Source organism: Molossus molossus, unplaced genomic scaffold (assembly GCF_014108415.1).
Source record: "Molossus molossus isolate mMolMol1 unplaced genomic scaffold, mMolMol1.p scaffold_m16_p_9, whole genome shotgun sequence".
NCBI lineage: Eukaryota > Metazoa > Chordata > Mammalia > Chiroptera > Molossidae > Molossus > Molossus molossus.
The window spans coordinates 50,644,665-50,663,271 of NW_023425403.1; the positions used below are offsets into that span (position 1 = coordinate 50,644,665).

An 18,607-nucleotide genomic window follows, 5' to 3' on the forward strand; every position below is an offset into this window, starting at 1 on the left:
CACAAGTGTAGAGTCGGTCAGTAATGATGCTTATTAAATAGGTCTTAATGGGATAGGCGGAGAAATAAAAATAATTTCTTATTCTTTTGTGGAAAAATGTATTCTAATTTTCAAATTGCCAATTTAAAAGGTTGTGGAATAAAATAGTATTTCTAATAGAAATCTAATATGAGGCATATATGCAATTTTAAGTGGCTTAGTAGCCACATTAAGAAAGTAAGAACAAGTGAAATTAATTTTACTAATGCATCTTATTTAATCCGATATATCCAAAATGTTAGTATTTATACATGAAACAATATAAAAAGTGATAAATGTGATACCAGAAATGACACATATGCCTGACACGTGTACAATTAAGTAGTGGGACAGCTAAAGGTGGCGTGTTGGCCTATCCAATAGTGAAGTTGTGTCTAACAGAAAAACCTATCACACTGCTTCTGTATTTAAATGAGCTAACATGAAATGAAATGGAAAATTTACTTTCTCAATTGCGTTAGCAATAGCTTCACACAACAAATCCCCCACCCCAACACTTTAATTATATGCTACAGGCAGGATATCATTCCATTTTCAAAAATAGTACTAATTTTTGTTAAGCTTCTAAATGAAAATTTTAAAAGGTTGTCAACTAGATGAGAAATTCTTGTTTTTTTAGAGCTCCCCATGTGTTAATTACAGTTTTGGTTTTTATCTTTTAAAATTAGAAATAGATGAATTAAATTTACTTTTAAACAGAACAAGATTTTGCTGTGTTCTGTACATGTTGCGCTCACTCTGTTTTCTTCAGCCTAGCACCTTTGTAGTGTGGAACATGCTGAATGAATAGAACTTTTTTCTTTTTCTTTTTTTTTTAATTACTATGACTAAACTCTATTCCTGCAAAGTAATTCTTTCTTTCTTTCTTTTTTTTTTTTTTTACACTTGAAAGAGGCTCTTCAATTTTACTTTGAACAACTCCAATAGTTTTCCATTTCTTACAATGTAATTTGTCTGCTTGGGTTTAATATATTGCTTCTTGTTAGTATTTTATACATTAGATTTTCATTTTGCGTAGTTATGTTGTTTGAACATTTGCAAGCAGAGCCAACTAACTGCTATTGGCCTGTTTCTTTGTGTGGCATGATTTCTTCCATCCACCTGCTCACAGCAGGTTGTCTACAGGCCTGAAGAGTAGCTAAATACTTTTGAAAATATCTTGAGATCCTGCTAAGGTCTAACAATTTCTGCATTTGTGTGCTGTGAAGCTATTCATGGTGTACCTTTGAAGGCTGTTCTCTTTTTATTTCTCATATTCTTGTTTAAATATTTTCAAGAGAAGATAAATTTATTATAAATAACAGTACAAAGCTGATTGCAGCACTATTGCATTCTACACTGAATAGGTCATTGATATGCAACTAAGTGGAACTAATTTTCTACGTTAAAGCAGACAAATTTGGAATAGTGTCACAGGAACCTCATGTTATTTACTACAGAATACCAGATTGAATAGATTACTTGTGAATTGATTGCAAGGTTAAATAGATTATATAACATGATAACTTAAAATGCTCAGTGGGCCTATGTAATACAGAATATTATATAAGAACATGAATGTGATGGAAGAGATGTTTCTGTGCTTGTAGACTGCATACCTATCTGGGATACATTTGCAAATGTTTGTCCACACTGAATTTGAATAGATTTTTAAAATTTAACTATAAAGTGCTGTTTTTGAAGAAAATGAATTGATTTTCACACTTCAGAAAAAGAAGTTAAAAAATAAGGTATTTTCTTTTTTCAGTGTTTTTTAGATGAAAATAACTCTCACAATCTCTGAGATGCTAAAATAAATATTTTAATTAGAATATTAAATAAAATGGAGTATGTTATTGCTTATACTTGCCAGTACAAGAAAAAGTGGATTTAGTAGTAATCATCTTAATGTTTTTAGTTTCAAAATAAATATTTTCCATGTTTTTTAGATACTTCTCCCTAACACCACTCCCTTAGAAGTAATTAGCTGTTATTTTGTACTATATGCATGTGGTTAGAATCATCAAATGTAATACGAAACCATCTATTTAGGATGTATAGGATACATAAATATATAACTTAGAATAAGTAGGGGGTGGTACTTCTTTCTAAAGAAGTAGGAAATGAAAGAGTAATTATTAACCATCTTTTCACATTCCTGAAAACATCAATTACAGTTACATATCTTAGAAACAAGCCCACCAGTAGAACAGAAATAACTCTTTTCACTATGCCTCAAAAAATTTAATCACAATTTAACAGCTGGGATGTATTTATAACTATAACTTAAAATATTAATTTTGATGCAAGTCTACCTGCTTTTGTGACTTAGTCCTAGCTGTATTCTTGTCTCTAGAGGCATTTGTTTTATGATTCAGTGTTGCTTTTAAAATTTTAATATAACAGGAAAATGTCTTTCTGAATTCCTCTCCACCCCCACACATACTTTTTTCTCCTCTGTCTGTTAACTAGAAAATGATATTTTGGTAGCTGCCAGAAGAAGAGAATTTTGAATAGTATAAACACTGATTGTAGTAAACATGGAAAGTGATGCAGGCAGCTGCACTGGAGACCGATAAGACAAATCCTGCAGCAACAGTCTTTAAAACATATTATCAAGTTGTAAATCAGTGAGGGGAAAAGGAACACTGTTACTATTTCTTCCTCTTACTGTTCAGTGAGATTACTTTAAAAAAGGTGAAATTGCCTCTGATTTTATTCTCCTAGGAAGATATCTTTAGAACATTTGATTTTGTGTGTGTGAATGTTTTTGCTTTTATTTTTCATTGAGCAACTTTGCTAATTTTATATGAATTTGATTCTAAAAAATGTTAAAATTTGTCCATTAACAAAGTCTTACTTCTTACATATTCTTTTATTTAAAGAAAAAAGCCTGTATATTTTGTAGCTGTTGGAGCAGACTATCAAAATAAGAAAAGAAGGAAATTTTTATCTAGCTATAAAATGCTTCTTAAAATAGAAAAAGGGAGAAAATATTTGGAGAAAATATTGTAGTAAGGATGAAATATATTTCATGAAAATAAAAGTCTTAATTTTTATTTTATTTTACTTTTTACTATTAGCTTATCAAGTGGTCAGCTCATATTTGTTTTGGCATGTCTCAGACTCATTGTAGGCATCAAGTACTTTGTTCTTTGTGGATTCTAAAACTAATTGTCTTAATCCTAGACTATGGGAAAAGTGTACGTTCCTGTTTTCTATATAGCAGCAAATTCCAGTTTTGAATGAAATTTTATTTTTCTGTTTTTCATTACATCAATTCTTATTGCTGAGATGTGTTAGGTTTGGGGACCTGCCCCCCCCCCCTTTCTCTGTGCAAGTATATAGATTCCAGTAGTGTTACGAGGGGAAAACACCGGTAGTCATTATGTATGTATTTGTAGCTTGCTTTAAACTGAATGAAAGTTCAGGGAAACATATTGGTACTTATATCTATGGTTTACATATTCATTGATAAAATTTAATTGTGTCTTTAATGTTAAAACATGTTTAAAACCTAGTACCATTCTATATATTGTAAAATTGCTTTTATGTCCCTGGGTATCAGTCTAACCCCTTGTAGGGCAAGGAAAAGGAACTATTTTATATTTTTAGTGTCTCATACATAGAAAGTAATGTCAAATATGACCTAGGCAGTATTCCAGACAAGCAATTTTCAACCTTTTTTTTTTTTTTAATCTCATGGCACACATAAACTAATTACTAAAATTCTGCGGCACACCAGAAATTATTTATTTATGTATTTATGTATTTATTTTCCCCTCCATTGATTTGAGAGAGAGAGAGAGAGAGAGAGAGAGAGAGAGAAACATTGATGTGCGAGAGAAACATTGATTGGTTACCTCTGACCTATTAAACCCACAACCTGGTTATGTGCCCTGACCAAGAATCGAACCCTCCACATTTTGGTATATGGGATGATGCTCCAACCAACTGAGCCACACCAGCCAGGGCTATATTATATTTTTTGCCAATCTGACAAAAGAAATGGGTATAATTTTGATTCATTCACACTGAATGGCTATTGTGTTGGCTGTTGTCATTTTTTGCTTGACAATTTAAGGGAAAAGAGGTCAGTGCCTCTGACTAAATAGTCAGGTCTTGCATGTTTTAAAAATCCTTGTGACATATAGGTTGAAAAGTTGCTGTTCCAGACTTTGGAGATACAGCAATGATCAAGACTTACGTTGCAACAGGGGAGTGTAGATACTAAACATTTAAACACATCAAAAGGGTAATATGAGTACCTAGCAGACTGATGAAGAGTATACAACAGGATAATTCCTAGAAAGTGACTAGAGCCGATAGCTTTAGCTAGGGTGGTTAGGAAGTCCTGTCTGAACAGCTAATACTGTATTGATTTCAGACCTATAGGAGGAAGGAGGTAGCTATGTAAAAATCTAGGGGAAGAAAGTCCCAAATAAAAGGAATGGCACTTGCAAAGACCCTGAGACAGGAAAATGCTTGGTTTGTGTGGAGGCCAGAAGGAAGGCCAATATCTTCAGTATAGTTAGAAGAGAGGCAAAAGATAGGCAGGGACCAGATTATACAGCATCTTTGTTTTTTTCAGTTCCCATTGTGAAGCTTTTGAAGGATTTTGGATAGAAGAATGATATGATGTACTTTAAAGTTAATGCTGTGAGGAGAATGGACCACAGGGACCAATGGTGGAGACAGGGAAATTGTTTATAGGACCATTGCAGTGATCCAGGGAGAAGTACTGATGGTGGTTTAGACCAGAAGTCCAGCTCACTGCTGGTTTTTGTATGGCTCCTGGTTGAATGGTTATTATTTTTTTTAGTGGATGGAAAAATTTTAAAGAAAAATTATGTTTTATGATACATGAAAAGCATATGAGATTCAAATTTCAGTGTCTATCAATACAATTTTACTAGAACAAAGCTACATTCATTTGTGTTTATCTGTCTATGGCTGGTTTTGGAATTTGTGTTGGAAGTAGAAGCTCAATACCCTGATATTTCCTATCACACAACAATTTAGTGGCTTAACAGTGCTATTATTATTATGATATTTTTTGTGCTCAGGACCATGATTGAAATTTTTCTGAGCAAGAACCACCACCCTCAACCACTATTATCAAATATTGAATGGCTTTGAAAATTAGCTTATGTTTCAGACTTCATAGTTTCTTAGTGAATTCAACCTAAAATTGCAAGACAAAACAGCACTCACATGTAAAATGTACACTGTGGGCCCTGGCCGGTTTGGCTCAGCGGTTAGAGCGTCGGCCTGCGGTCCAGAGAGACCCGGGTTCGGTTCCCGCTAAGGGCATGTACCTCGGTTGCAGTTTGTCCCCGGCCCTGGTTGGTCGTGCGGGTGGCAGCCACTCGATGTGTCCCTTTCACATCGATGTTTCCCTCTCTCTCTCTTCCTCTCTCTCCCTCCCACTCTGTCTGTACAAAAAATGGAAAAATGTCCTCGAATGAGGATAAAAAAAAAAAGAAATGTACACTGTGGTAAAGTCGTTTTGACAACTAACATTTGAATCAAAACAAATGCAGGCTCCCTTTTATACTTCCAGGGCTGTCAGATTAAAACAAAAAGCAAACTACAGTTCCAGCAGCATCTTTTAAACCTCAATGCAAGAGCAAAGGAAATTTCCATATTTTAAGATCCATTTAACTGTACAAATGAGGATCTTCACCCTAACCTTCAATCGACAGTGATTAAACTGCAGTATAATGTTATGCTAAAGGCAAATATCAGGAGAAGGATCTAATAAAATTCTGTAAATGCCTTCCAAGTGACAAATGTGCTCAAGTAAAAATCACATGCCTGTGGATTGATGTTGGTATTTGGCAGTAACTATAGAAAAAGACATTTCCAAAGATGAAATATGTAAAATCTCATTATAGAGTGACATTACAGTATTACAAAAAATTGTGTTTAGTTACTATATTTTGAATATTGCAAATAATTGTGAAAATGTTTATCTCTTGTTATCTAAGTAGCTACATAATATCCTTAATTTTGTCTGTGAGCTTAAAAAGTCAAAAATGCTTACTATATGGCTCTTTGCAGAAAGAGTTTGCCAGCTCTTAACTTTGACTTAGGTGGTAGCAGTGGAGATTGAACTAATTTGACATATATTTAGGAGGGAAGGCAGAAAAGATTGACAGATGGATTAGATACTGGATGTAAAGGAAGTTAAAGAATTAAGGGTGAACAACAGGATGAATGATGGTAATATTTTCTGAGATGGGAAGCCTAGGGAAGGTGCAGCTTTGGGGAAACAAATCAAGAATCCTCTTTGGACTTGATTTGTTTGTTTGTTTATTTATTTTATTTTATTCTCACCCGAGGACATTTTTGCATTTATCTTCAGACAGAGCAGGAGGGAGAGAGGGGGGAAGACAGAGAGAGAGAGAAACATCGATGTGAGAGAGACACATTGAGGGGTTGCCACCTACACGACCCCAACCGGGGCTGGGGACAAACTGCAACCAAATGTCCCCTTAGTGGGAACCAACCTCCGGCCTCTCTGGTCTGCGGGCTGACTGTCTAATCACTGAGCCAAGCCAGCTAAGGCTGGACTTGGTAGATGTAGTATGTGCATTAGATATCCAAATGTTGATGTCCAGTTAACAATTGACTATCTGAGTCTTTAACTCAGGATTGAGTGTCGTACCGTGGACTGAGAGAGAGGTCCCAGTTTGATTCCCGGTCAGGGCACATGCCCGGGTTTTGGGCTCGATCCTCAATAGGGAGCATAGAGGAGGCAGCTGATGGATGTTTCTCTCTCACGGCAATGTTTCTATCTCTCTCTCCCTAAAAAATCAATAAAAACATACTTAAAAATAAAAGATGCTTAACATGCTAATCATCTGAGAAGTGCAAATTAAAACCACAATGAGATATCATTTCACACTCATTAGGATAGCTACTAACAAATAAAATAAGTGTTGGTGAGAACATAGAGAAATTGGAACCTTTGTGCCCTGTGGATGGAATAGTAAAATAGTGCAAGTGGTATGGAAAACAGTACGAGGGTTCCTGAAAAAAAAAATAATACTGCCATATGATCCAGAAAACCCATTTCTAGGTATATATGCAAAAGAATTTAAATCAGGGTCTTAATAAATGAAAATTTATTCAAGCTTAAAAAGGAAAAAAAATCCTATCAAATGCTACAGCCATGGATAAAACTTGACATTATGCCAAGTGAAAAAGTCAGACACAAAAGGACAAATATTGTATGAATCCACTTATATATGGTATCTAAAGGAGTCAAATTCATAGCAACACAAAGTAAATGGTAGTTACCAAAGTCTGGGAGGAGGGGAAAGACGGGAGATGTTATTTAATGGGTATAGAGTTTCAGATTTGCAAGATGAAAAAGTTTTGGAGATCTGTTTCACAGCAACATTAAATATACTTACCACTGCTGAACTTTATACTTAAAAAATAGCCCTGACCAGTTTGGCTCAGCAATTGAAGCGTCGGCCGCGGACCAATGAGTCACGGGTTCGATTCTGGTTAAGGGCATGTACCTCTGTTGCGATTCATCCCCGGCCCTGGTCAGGTTGTGCGGGAGGCAACCAGTCAATGTGGCTCTATCACATCAATGTTTCTCTCTGTCTGTCTCTCTCTCTCTACCTCCCTCCCACTCTATCTGGTGATAAATGGAAAAATATCCTCTGGTGAGGAAAAAAAAAAAGGTTAAAATAGAAAATTTTATGTTTTTTACTACCAAAAAAATTTGTTATTTGAAAAATCATAGGAGCCAAAGGAATTCTATAAAAAGATTACAAAGTTGGAGGATTCATACAATTCGATTTCAAGACTATGAAACAGCAGTATTGAGACAATGTGGTATTGGGAGATAGACATGTAGATCAGTAGAACAAAACAGTCTAGAAATAGATTTAGATATAGGTGATCAGTTGATAATTGGCAAATGTGCTAAAAATACTTAGTGGGAAATTTTCTTAAACAATTGGTGCTGGAACAACTGAGTGTCCATTTGGGGAAAATGAACTCATTTATTCGACAGCAGATCGGTAGTTGCTTGCAGGCAGGGACTAAGGTTGGACTGCGAAAGAGTTGGAAGAACCTTTTGGAGGTAATGTTTTGGATATGTTTTTGTATCTTGATTGTGGTGGTGTTTTTCTACAACGGTCAAAAGTCATTGAATTCTATACTTTAAGTGGAATGCAGGGTGGGTTTTTTGTACATCGATTATACTTAAGTGAGATTTTAAAGTGAGTATCTGGGGGTTAGGGGGAAGCACGGATCTGGATGAAATTACAGAGGGAAAATGTAGATGGAAAAGAGAAGAGAGCTGAGGACTGGGTCCTGGGCACTAAGTGGTTAGGAATTGAATGAAGAGGTGAAACAAGCACAGGAGACTAAGAAAGGGCTGCTGAAGGGGTAGAAGGAAAACCAGGACATGAGATAATGCTTGAAGCCAGTGAAAGAAGTGTGAGGGAAAGGAATCAGCTGTATGTAGTGTTGATGAATAAGATGAGGAAAAAAACTGACAGATAGATAAGAGAAGACGGAAATTTCAGGTGATCTTGACAAGAATGATTGCAGATGATTAGTAGGACAAAACCCAGATGGGAATGGGTTCAAAGAATGGAAAATGACAAAGTAGAGACTAAGTAGGTAGACAACTTTTCAAGGAGTCTTGCTTTAAAGGAGAAGAAGAAATGGGATAGCAGATTGAGGAACATATCTATAGAAATTTTTTTATTCTTTGCATTTTATTTGTTGAAGAAATTAGATTAGTTGTCCTGTAGAGTTCTCCATTGTCAGAATTTAGCTGGTGCATCCCAAAGGTGTAGATTAACCTGTTATTTCTTCTCTGATTTCCGTCAGTTGATATTTGGGTTTTAGGGTGTAATCAGATTCAGATGCCATCACCTTAGACTAAGTTCTAAGCGGTAGGATCCTCCAGGGGCACTGGACCGTGTGATCATCACTCTCTGATGTTCAAGCTTGGGTCATTAAATTCATTTAAGTTTACAAAATGATGATGTTTAATTTTGCCAATCTTTTCTTATATATTACTTGGAATAATTTTTCAAAGAGAAGCTCCATCTAACTATGTCTTGGGTTACCCCAAATTGACTAAATTAGAATGTTATTTTGTTTTTGTTGTGGGTATCCAGGAATGCTCTGAGTGTTTACCTCACTATCCTTAGTGTATCCTCAGCAGTGTAGAAGTCAGCCTGCGATTAGACTGCTTATTCACAATGTTAATCATTTTTACACTACTCCTTTTCTTAATGTTTAGATAGCTACACCTCTAATCTCAACCCCCATCCCCCAGCCAGTGGAAACTTCTTCTAGATGATTGAAGATTAAGAGATAAATAAGTCACTTATTTTTCATAGTATGGAAAAACATCAGAATTCATGGTGGAGATTTTATGTTTCATTTTCTGCAGTACTGTTGGAATTAAGGAGGAAGTATAAGAAATGGTCCTTGTTCTTAAACAACGCACCATCTCATTACTTATCTAAGATAAGACATTGTAGAGATATTCCATCCTGCACAGTGAAAATGCCTGGATTGGGATTCTTGTTCTGCTGCAGTGTAGGCAAATTACTTTTTACATTCCTCTACCTTTAGTTTCCTCATAAGTAAACTAAAGTGTAGATTTTTCAGATCTGTTTGCCTTTCAAATTCTGTTTCTATGAATGACTCAGACTTACTTCTACTATTGTGTTTGGTTTGCTCTTGAGTATTCTGACCTGAGTGATTATAGCAGCATCTTCCTAGGCCTCCCAGCCCAGTTCCTCCCCCATTCTTGCATTTCTTCAGCCTTATGTCAGACCATTGGTCTTTGTGAAACATAAATATGTTGCTTCTCCGTTCTTAAGTATAAGAACTATGTAAAGTAAAAACTCTCTGTGTAAGATATGACCTCGCTCTGTAATTTCTTCTGTTTTCTTCTTGCCACTTTCCTTCCACAACTAAACCTATCTCTGGCCATACTGAATTACTCACTATTCCTTAAACTCACCTTGTTATTTCTTAATCTGAAATTTTTACAAACTGTTCCATCAGACCAAAAATTTCTCTTCTATTTCCATTTTGGAGAATTTCTGTTCATTTTTAAATACCCAACTCTAATGTCTATCTGTAAGTATTTCTTAACCTTTCTGGGCATTTAGGTGGTCTGGCCTCTTATCCTATAATACTTTGTACATTTTGTCCTATGGATTTATCATACTGAAATATAATTTATTTTAGAATTCTATACTTTTCTTTAGTCTCCTGGAGAGTGTATCATAATTCAGCTAGTAGTGCTCCATTAATACATGCATGCATGCGTGGATGGGTGGATGGATCAATAGATACTTGGATGACTAAAGTAGAAGTGCTAGTATTAGAACCTAGGATTCAAGACTCAATTCTTAAACCCTTAGGTCACTCAGAGAAAAAATCTACTTTATTCTGTATAATTTCTCTTTTTGCCATTATTAAGTTATACATGTCCTCCTCCCAGAATTAACAGTTAACTCTTTTATGTGCATTATTTGTCCTAGAATTTTATGTAAATATATAGAATTTTTAAACAAGATTTAGTCTGAACTTACTGTTATGTTCTTTCTTTTTGCAATTAGAAATACATTATAAACACTTTAAATGTATTTAAACTTTTTAAATGGCTGTGTGAATATACCATAAATTATTTAACCGGTTTCTTTTGTTCATCATTTAGTTTGCTTGAAATTTTTTAGATTCTATAAACTCTACATTGTGATGATATTTTTGTAGCTATATTTTCTGTTGACTCATGACTTTTTCCTTAGGATAAATTCTTACAAGTGAAATTAATGGATAAAAATACTGATTTTAAGTTTTCTACACAATACTACAATGCCTTGAGTATGCTATTCAGATTACTATTAGGCCAAGTCACTTGGCAATATTTTTAGGTAGGGACAACATTTAGGTGTCATTGTACATTAAACTGCTTTCCTTCTTATTGATCTAACCTCCCTTGGTCAGGGAACAGGGTCTCAACCTAAATTCTAGAGGTTGTCTCTTGGTTCTATGACTTAAGTGGTCATAAAGATTAGAGTTGATAAATCTCCACTTCCTTTTTTTTTAAATCTTTATTGTGGAAAGTATTACAGATGTCCCTCTTTTTATCTCCCCATTGACCTCCTCCTCCCTGCTCCCACCCCCCTCCTGCCCCCACCCCTCTCCTGCCTTCCCTACACTATTGTCTCTGTCCATTGGTTATGCATATATGCATATAAGTTTTTTAGTTTATCTCTTCCCACCCACCCCAAAACCCCTTCCTGCTGAGGTTTGTCAGTCTGCTGTCTACTTCCATGCCTCTGGATCTCTTGATTGTCAGTTTATTTTGTTCATTATATTCCATATATATTATATTCCATATATATTGGGCTGTTTCCAGATCTTAGCTATTGTAAATAGCACTGTTATAAATAGAGGGCTGCATATATTCTTTCTGATTGGTGTTTCAGGCTTTTTAGAATATATTCTGAGAAGTAGGATTACTGGGTCAAATGGCCGTTGTATTTTTAACTTTTTGAGGTAACATTATAGTGTTTTTCATAATGGCTGCACCAGTCTGCATTTCCACCCGCAGTGTGCTAGAGTGCACTTTCTCCACATCCTTACCAGCCACTTGTTGTTTGATGATTTGTTGATGGCAGCCATTCTGGCAATTGAGAAGTGATATCTCATAGTCGTTTTAATTTGCATCTCTCTGATGATTAGTGACATTGAATATTTTTTCATGTCTCCTGCCCATTTGTAAGTCCTGTTTTAAAAAGTGTCTATTCAGGTCCTCTGCCCATTTTAATTGGACTATTTGTCTTTCTTTTGTAGAGCTGTATGAGTAATTTATATGTTTTGGATACTAACCCCTTAATCTGATGTATATCACTGGCAAATATGTTCTCCCATTGTATCTGTTACCAAGGTATAGCCTCTTCTTGAACTTTTCTCAGATGATTTTTCAAAGATGTCTCTTATAGAAGCAACAGGTCTGGCTTTTTCTTGAGCAGTTCAAAGAAGCCTTAGGATATCTTCTTTCTTGGACAACCTTATCTAATGCATCCATGATTCTACTACTTTTTCTAACCATTCTGGACTTGGCATTTACAATCTCTGCCACTTGGCCTCCTGCTTTAGAGTTAGAAGCATGTTTTTTAAATTTTAAAGTAGGGCATAACAAAGTTTATGTATATATTCATTACTTTTGTTCTTAAGTGCTGACACATTCATAAAGCTTCAGTTTTCACCTTTTTCCTTCTCTAATTCCTTGGGTCATCAAAATTTCTCCCAGTACTTTCCTTGACAAAGTAGTATAAAATAATCTGCACTGGTGAAAAGATGTAATATTTGGTGTATTCTTAGGCAACAAACTAAGAGAAAACCTGCACCCTTTGCTAGCTGGGGCCAGTTATTGACAACCCGGAAGTCTTTGGGGCAGCTGAGAGTCTTCTGCAAAGAATGACCAAAATGCACCAATGTATTTCCTGCCTCTATGGATTTGCCTATTCTGGACATTTTATGTTAAATGGATCGTATAATATGTGGTCCTTTGTGCCTGGCTTCTGTTGTAGCATTTATCAGGGCTTCACTCCTTTTCATGGCCAAATAATATTCCATTGATATTTTGTTTATCCACTTTTCAGTTGACGGACATTTGCGTTATTTGGCTATTCAGAATGCTGCTACTATAAACATTCATGTACATAATTTTGTGTGGATGTGAATTCATTTTATATCTTTTTTTCCCCCTAGTGTCTTTCACGAGAAGCAGGTGGAAACATGAGCATTCAGTTTCTTGGTACAGTGGTAAGTATAAAAGAATTATTATCTTGTGTGTTCTTCTAATTTTCAGAGGGGAAAAAAGTATTTCAATAGTTTTAGTCCATGTATTTGAACTTGGCTTCATCATGATTTTATTTTGCTATCAAATGAGATGTCTTTGTATAAGAAATGGATTCTTTAATGTGGTAGAGAATATTTTTAGCAATTTCTTACTAGAGAGAAAATAGTTTTGTTTTGTTTTGTTTTAATCCACACCCGAGGATATTTTTCCATCTTTTGTTCAGACAGAGTGGGAGGGAGAGAGAGAAACATCCATGTGAAAGGGACACATCTAGTGGCTGCCACCCGCACAACCAACCAGGGCCAGGGACAAACTGCAACCAAGGTACATGCCCTTAGCGGGAACCTAACCCGGGTCTCTCTGGACCGCAGGCCGATGCTCTAACCGCTAGGCCAAATTGGCCAGGGTGAGAGAAAATAGTTTTAAAAAATATTTGCAGTTTGGCCCTGGCTGGTTTGGCTCAGCGGTTAAAGCGTAGGCCTGCAGTCCAGAGAGGTTCCTGTTAAGGGCACGTACCTCGGTAGCAGTTTGTCCCTGGCCCTGGTTGGGTCGTGCGGGTGGCAACCACTCTGTGTGTCCCTTTCACGTTGATGTTTCGCTCTCTTTCTCTCTCTCTCCCCCTCCCACTCTATCTGAACAAAAAATGTCCTCGGGTGAGGATTAAAAAAAAAATATTTGCAGTTTGTTGAGTATTTCAAGTACTTTTTTCTCCTGGAGATTTTCTCCTTGTTTTCATAATAAAAATAAGAATATACACATTATATAAAAATGCTTTTGAAAATAGTGATGTCCCCCTAACCGGTAGCTCAGTGGTTAGAGCATCGGCCTGTGGTCTAGAGAGACCCTGGTTCGGTTCCCGCTAAGGGTACGTACCTTGGTTGCAGTTTGTCCCTGGCCCCAGTTGGGGTCATGCGAGAGGCAGCCACTCGATGTGTCCCTTTCACCTCGATGTTTCTCTCTTTCTTTCTTCTTCTCTCTCCCTCCCACTCTACCTGAACAAAAGTGGAAAAATGTTCTCGGGTGACGATTAAGAAAAAGAAAGAAAATAATGATGTTGGTGGGATTTTTTTACTCAGTTTTCCTTCTACCTTTCTGTTAGGTCCTTTCAGGTCAACATTTCTAATGAAATTGAACCATAATATTTGTCAATGATTTCATATCTCTTCTGAAAGGCACTCATCAAATATTATAATATCACTTTGCACTCTTACTAGTATTAAAATTTTCAAAATTATTTAACTCTATCTGGTGAAAAGAAATGTACTTTATAGTTATTATTTTTTACTTATAACTTTATATATCATTAGTAGTATTAGTTATAATTTTAAAAATAATTTTACTGTTGAAAAAAGCTGCCTTATTTTAATTAGCATGTCTCTGTTTATTGCTGTTGTATTTGAATATTTCTCTATGTAGTCATTTACTGGGTATCACTTATATTCTTTAAAATGTCTGTTCATGTGCTTTGGGTACCTTGTTCAGGTTGTAAATTCACACTGGAATATTTCCATTAGCTCTGTGAGTTTATTGAGGATATCAAAGAAGAGGCCTGTGGCTTAGGTAAAAAAAAGTAGTGATTTTGTAGCCATTGAGGAAGGACGGATATTAATAGTAATGTGAATTTATAGTTTATATGTGTGTAGAGGTGTAGTACAGTTTATGTATAGTAGTATATGTATATATATACTTGCTCTATGTAATATAAATTTCAAGTATTGCACCTAAGATTTGTGGTTATTCTTGGTTTTCTGATTAAGAAATTAATGCATACTTTTTTATTTAAAATTTTTTTCCTTTAAATTGAATTTATTAGGGATGATACTAGTTAACAAAATTATACAGGTTTCAGGTGCACAATTCTACAGCACATCATCCGTAAACTGTATTATGTGTTCACCACCCCAAGTCAAGTCTTTTCCATCACTGTTTATCCCCTACTATACCCACTTCCACTTCCTCTCATCCCTCCTTCCATCCCTCCTCCATTCAATAGTCACCATACTATTGTCTGTGTCCGTGAGTTTTTTCTCTTTTTTTTCTTCTTGTTTGCTCTATCAATCCCCAGTCCGGACAGCTGTCAGCCTGCTCTCTATCTATGAGTCTGTTTCTATTTTGCTTGTTAGTTCATTTTGTTTATTAGATTCCACAATGAGTGAAATCATATGGTACTTGTCTTTCTCTGACTGGGTTATTTCACTCAGCATAATGCTATCCAGGTCCATCCATGCTATTACAAAGGATAAGAGACCCTTCTTTTTTATAGCTGCATAGTATTTCATTGTGTAAATGTACCTCAGCTTTTTTTATCCACTCATTTACTGATGGACATTTGGACTACTTCCAAATCTTGGCTATTAAAAATAATGCTGCGGTCAACATAGGGGTGCATATATTCTTTCGAATCAGTATTTTTTATTTATTTATTTATTTATTTATTTATTTATTTATTTAATCCTCACCCGAGGACATTTTTCCATATTTTGTTCAGACAGAGTGGGAGGGAGAGAGAGAGAGAGAAACATCGACGTGAAAGGGACACATCGAGTGGTTGCCACCTGCACGACCCAACCAGGGCCAGGGACAAACTGCAACCAAAGTACGTGCCCTTAGCGGGAACCGAACCCAGGTCTCTCCGGACCACAGGCCAATGCTCTAACCGCTGAGCAAAACCGGCCAGGGCTCGAATCAGTATTTTGGGTTTCTTCAGATAAATTCCCAGAAGTGGAATTGCTGGGTCATAAGGAAGTTCCAATTTGAACTTTTGAGGTGACCCCAAACTGCTTTCCACAGTGGCTACACAGTCTGCATTCCCACCAACAGGGCACAAGGGTTCCCTTTTCTCCACATCTTCACAAGCACTTGTTGTTTGTTGATTTATTGATGATTAATTTTAAAATTTAGATATTATTTAAATACATGTCTTAAGAAATTGTATTAGTGAGGATTCTCCAAACAAACAGGACCAATAAGATATGTGCAGGGTAGGGGGTGGGGAGTAGGAGGCAAATGGTTAATTTTGAAGAATTGGTTTATGTAATTGTGGAGTCAAGTCCAAAATCTTCCAGGGTAGGGCAGGGAAGAGTTGAAGTTCAATTCAAAAGATAGTTGATTACAGGATTCCTTCTTGTTTGGGAGGTCAGTCCTTTTTCTTCAACTGATTGAATGAAGCCCACCCACATTTTGGAGGGTAATCTGCTTTCCTCAGTCTACTGATTTAAATGTTAATCTCATCCTTTAGAAAAGCCTTCATAGAAACATTTAGAGTAATGTTTGGCTAAATATCTGGATTCTGTGGCCTAACATATAAAATTAACCACCACAGAAGTATGCATCCTATTCCTTAGAGGTATTTAAGTTATTAAGTTAGATATATTTAATATTACATATATTCTTCCAGACCTAGCATTACACATTTTTTTTGTGAAATAATAAATCATGTACATCTTTCCAGGTCATTACATAAAGATCTGTGTCATTCTTTTTAATGGTTACCTAGAATTATATTATGTGGAGGTTTTTCTGTACCTAAATGCTCATGCTAGAAAGAGCACTTAAGCTGTCTGCTGCTTGATATCTCTCCTTGGATTCTAATAGGTTATTCAGTGTCCATGCATTGAAAACTGAGTTTATGATAACTACAACTCACAAAACACAAAATAAACGGTTTTTACTGCAAATTTTTCTCTCAGAAAATGGCAACTTGAACTAAAACCTTGTATTTTTCGTCTTCATCTTTTAACTGAATTGTTGCAGCAGCCAAAGTCTTCCCACTTCAATTCCTGTTCCCTAATCTATTATTTTTTTTAATGTTTTTTCTTTATTGATTTTAGAGAGAAAGGAAGGGAGAGGGCGAGAGAGATAGAAACATGGATGAGAGAGAACATTGATTGGCCACCTCCTGCACGCCCCCCTGGGGATTTGGCCCACAACCTGGGCATGTGCCTTGACCGGGAATCGAACCAGTGACCTCTTGGTGCATGGGTTGATGCTCAATCACTGAACCACACTGGCAGGGCCCTAATCTATTATTAATACAGTATTTAAAGTGATCCTTTTAAAGTATAAATCAAGTCAGTTGACCTTGTTGCTATTCTTCAAACATGTCGGGCACATGCCTCGGGTCTCCTCATTGTCGTTCCTCTGCCAGGACTCTCTGCCCCCAGATATCTGCATAGTAGGTTCCCTCCCTTTTTTCCAGCCTTGGCACAGCCACCTCCTCCTAGTCACACTCTAAAATTCTACCACACAGCAGTTTGGACAGCCAATGTAGTTTGTTACAGTGCATTTTTCTAGGTGTATTATTAGCAATAATGGAAAGGGGAAAGAAAGGTTGTGAGATAGTGAGACTGTTACAACAAACATAGAGTGATTTCTTGCTGGCATGTGCTGCATCACTGTAATTATCTATACAGTGCAGTTTCCAAGACTTTTAGGTCAAGAATAGCAGTGGCAAGTCACATGGGAAAATTAAGACTTCCCAAAAACACATTTGTCTTTGTTAGAATCCTTGTAGAATTTTCTATATAAGTTTGTTTGTTTGTTTAATCCTCAGGAGGACATTTTTCCATTTTTTTGTTCAGATAGAGTGGGAGGGAGAGAGAGGGGGAGAGAAAGAGAGAGAGAGAGAGAGAGAGAGAGAGAGAGAAACATCGACATGCAAGGGACACAAAAAGTGGCTGACACCCGCACGACTAACCAGGGCCAGGGACAAACTGCAACCGAGGTATGTGCCCCTAGCGGGAACCAAACACAGGTCTCTCTGGACCGCAGGCCGACGCTTTAACTGCTGAACCAAATCAGCCAGGGCTAAGTTTTTTGTTTTTTTTTTAATATGGAAAATATGCCCTTTGGTGTTCAAAGAAGAGTTTAATTTTAGTCTAAGAGAAGTACTTTTGTTGTATCGAAGGTACAGAGTTAATAATTTTATTTATTTTTACTCACACTGGACTTCTAAAAATGCCAGTTTATTTTCATTTCCAATAAAATAAATCTCATTACATTATAAAAATTTGGTCTCTCCTTTCTGTTGTGCTCTTTTAACTTTATTTAAAATTATCAGGTAGTGTTAACTAATTACATCTGTGAAGAGAATATTTCCAAATAAGGTCACATTCTAAAATTCTGGGTGAACATGAATTTTGGGGTGACACTATTTAATCCAGTACACACTCTATACAGGCATAAAAGCATATTTGACATTTATGAAAAGTTAAAAAGTAACTCAGGTAATAATGTATTTGATAAACAGGGCACTTTTCCTTAAGTCTGTACCTTATTAAGTATATAATATACCTGATTTGATTACTTCCATTTATTTTTCAAAGTATTTTTATAGCCATTATCATCACCTATGTGCTTGATGTTATGTAGTCCATATTCAAAGCACACTGAAGCACGGGTGAAGTCTTTGCCTAAATTTTGGAGGACAATACTGATGAACACAGAGAAGTGAAATACTATTCTATGCTAATACCTGGTAGAATCTGAATGCAAAACCAGGTCTCTCAGAACTTTAAGTCAAGCTATTAACCACTAGAGTGCCTTAAAAACGAATTGCTTACTGTATAATCCAGGGAGTTCTATGTAGTAACTGCTGAGAACAACTCTCTTAGTCAGCTCAGGATGGTATGAAGATACCATAGACTGGGTGGTTTAAACAGTAGACACTTATTTTTCATGGTTCTGGAGGCTAAATTCAAGATCACAGTGCCACTAGATTCC

The 18,607-nt window shown here is 36.1% G+C and overlaps 1 protein-coding gene and 1 pseudogene across 7 annotated transcripts in view; one reads left to right on the plus strand and one right to left on the minus strand.

Annotated features, from left to right (window-relative positions):
• PCCA (propionyl-CoA carboxylase subunit alpha) overlaps positions 1-18,607 on the plus strand; it is a 429,374-nt gene that overhangs the window by 353,049 nt on the left and 57,718 nt on the right. For all 7 annotated transcript variants that reach the window (XM_036250623.1, XM_036250627.1, XM_036250628.1 and 4 more), the window contains one exon: positions 12,796-12,849. In XM_036250623.1, coding sequence (XP_036106516.1) covers positions 12,796-12,849 — 54 coding nt within the window. The remainder of the gene's footprint in view (positions 1-12,795; positions 12,850-18,607) is intronic.
• LOC118622962 lies at positions 11,906-12,697 on the minus strand (annotated as a pseudogene).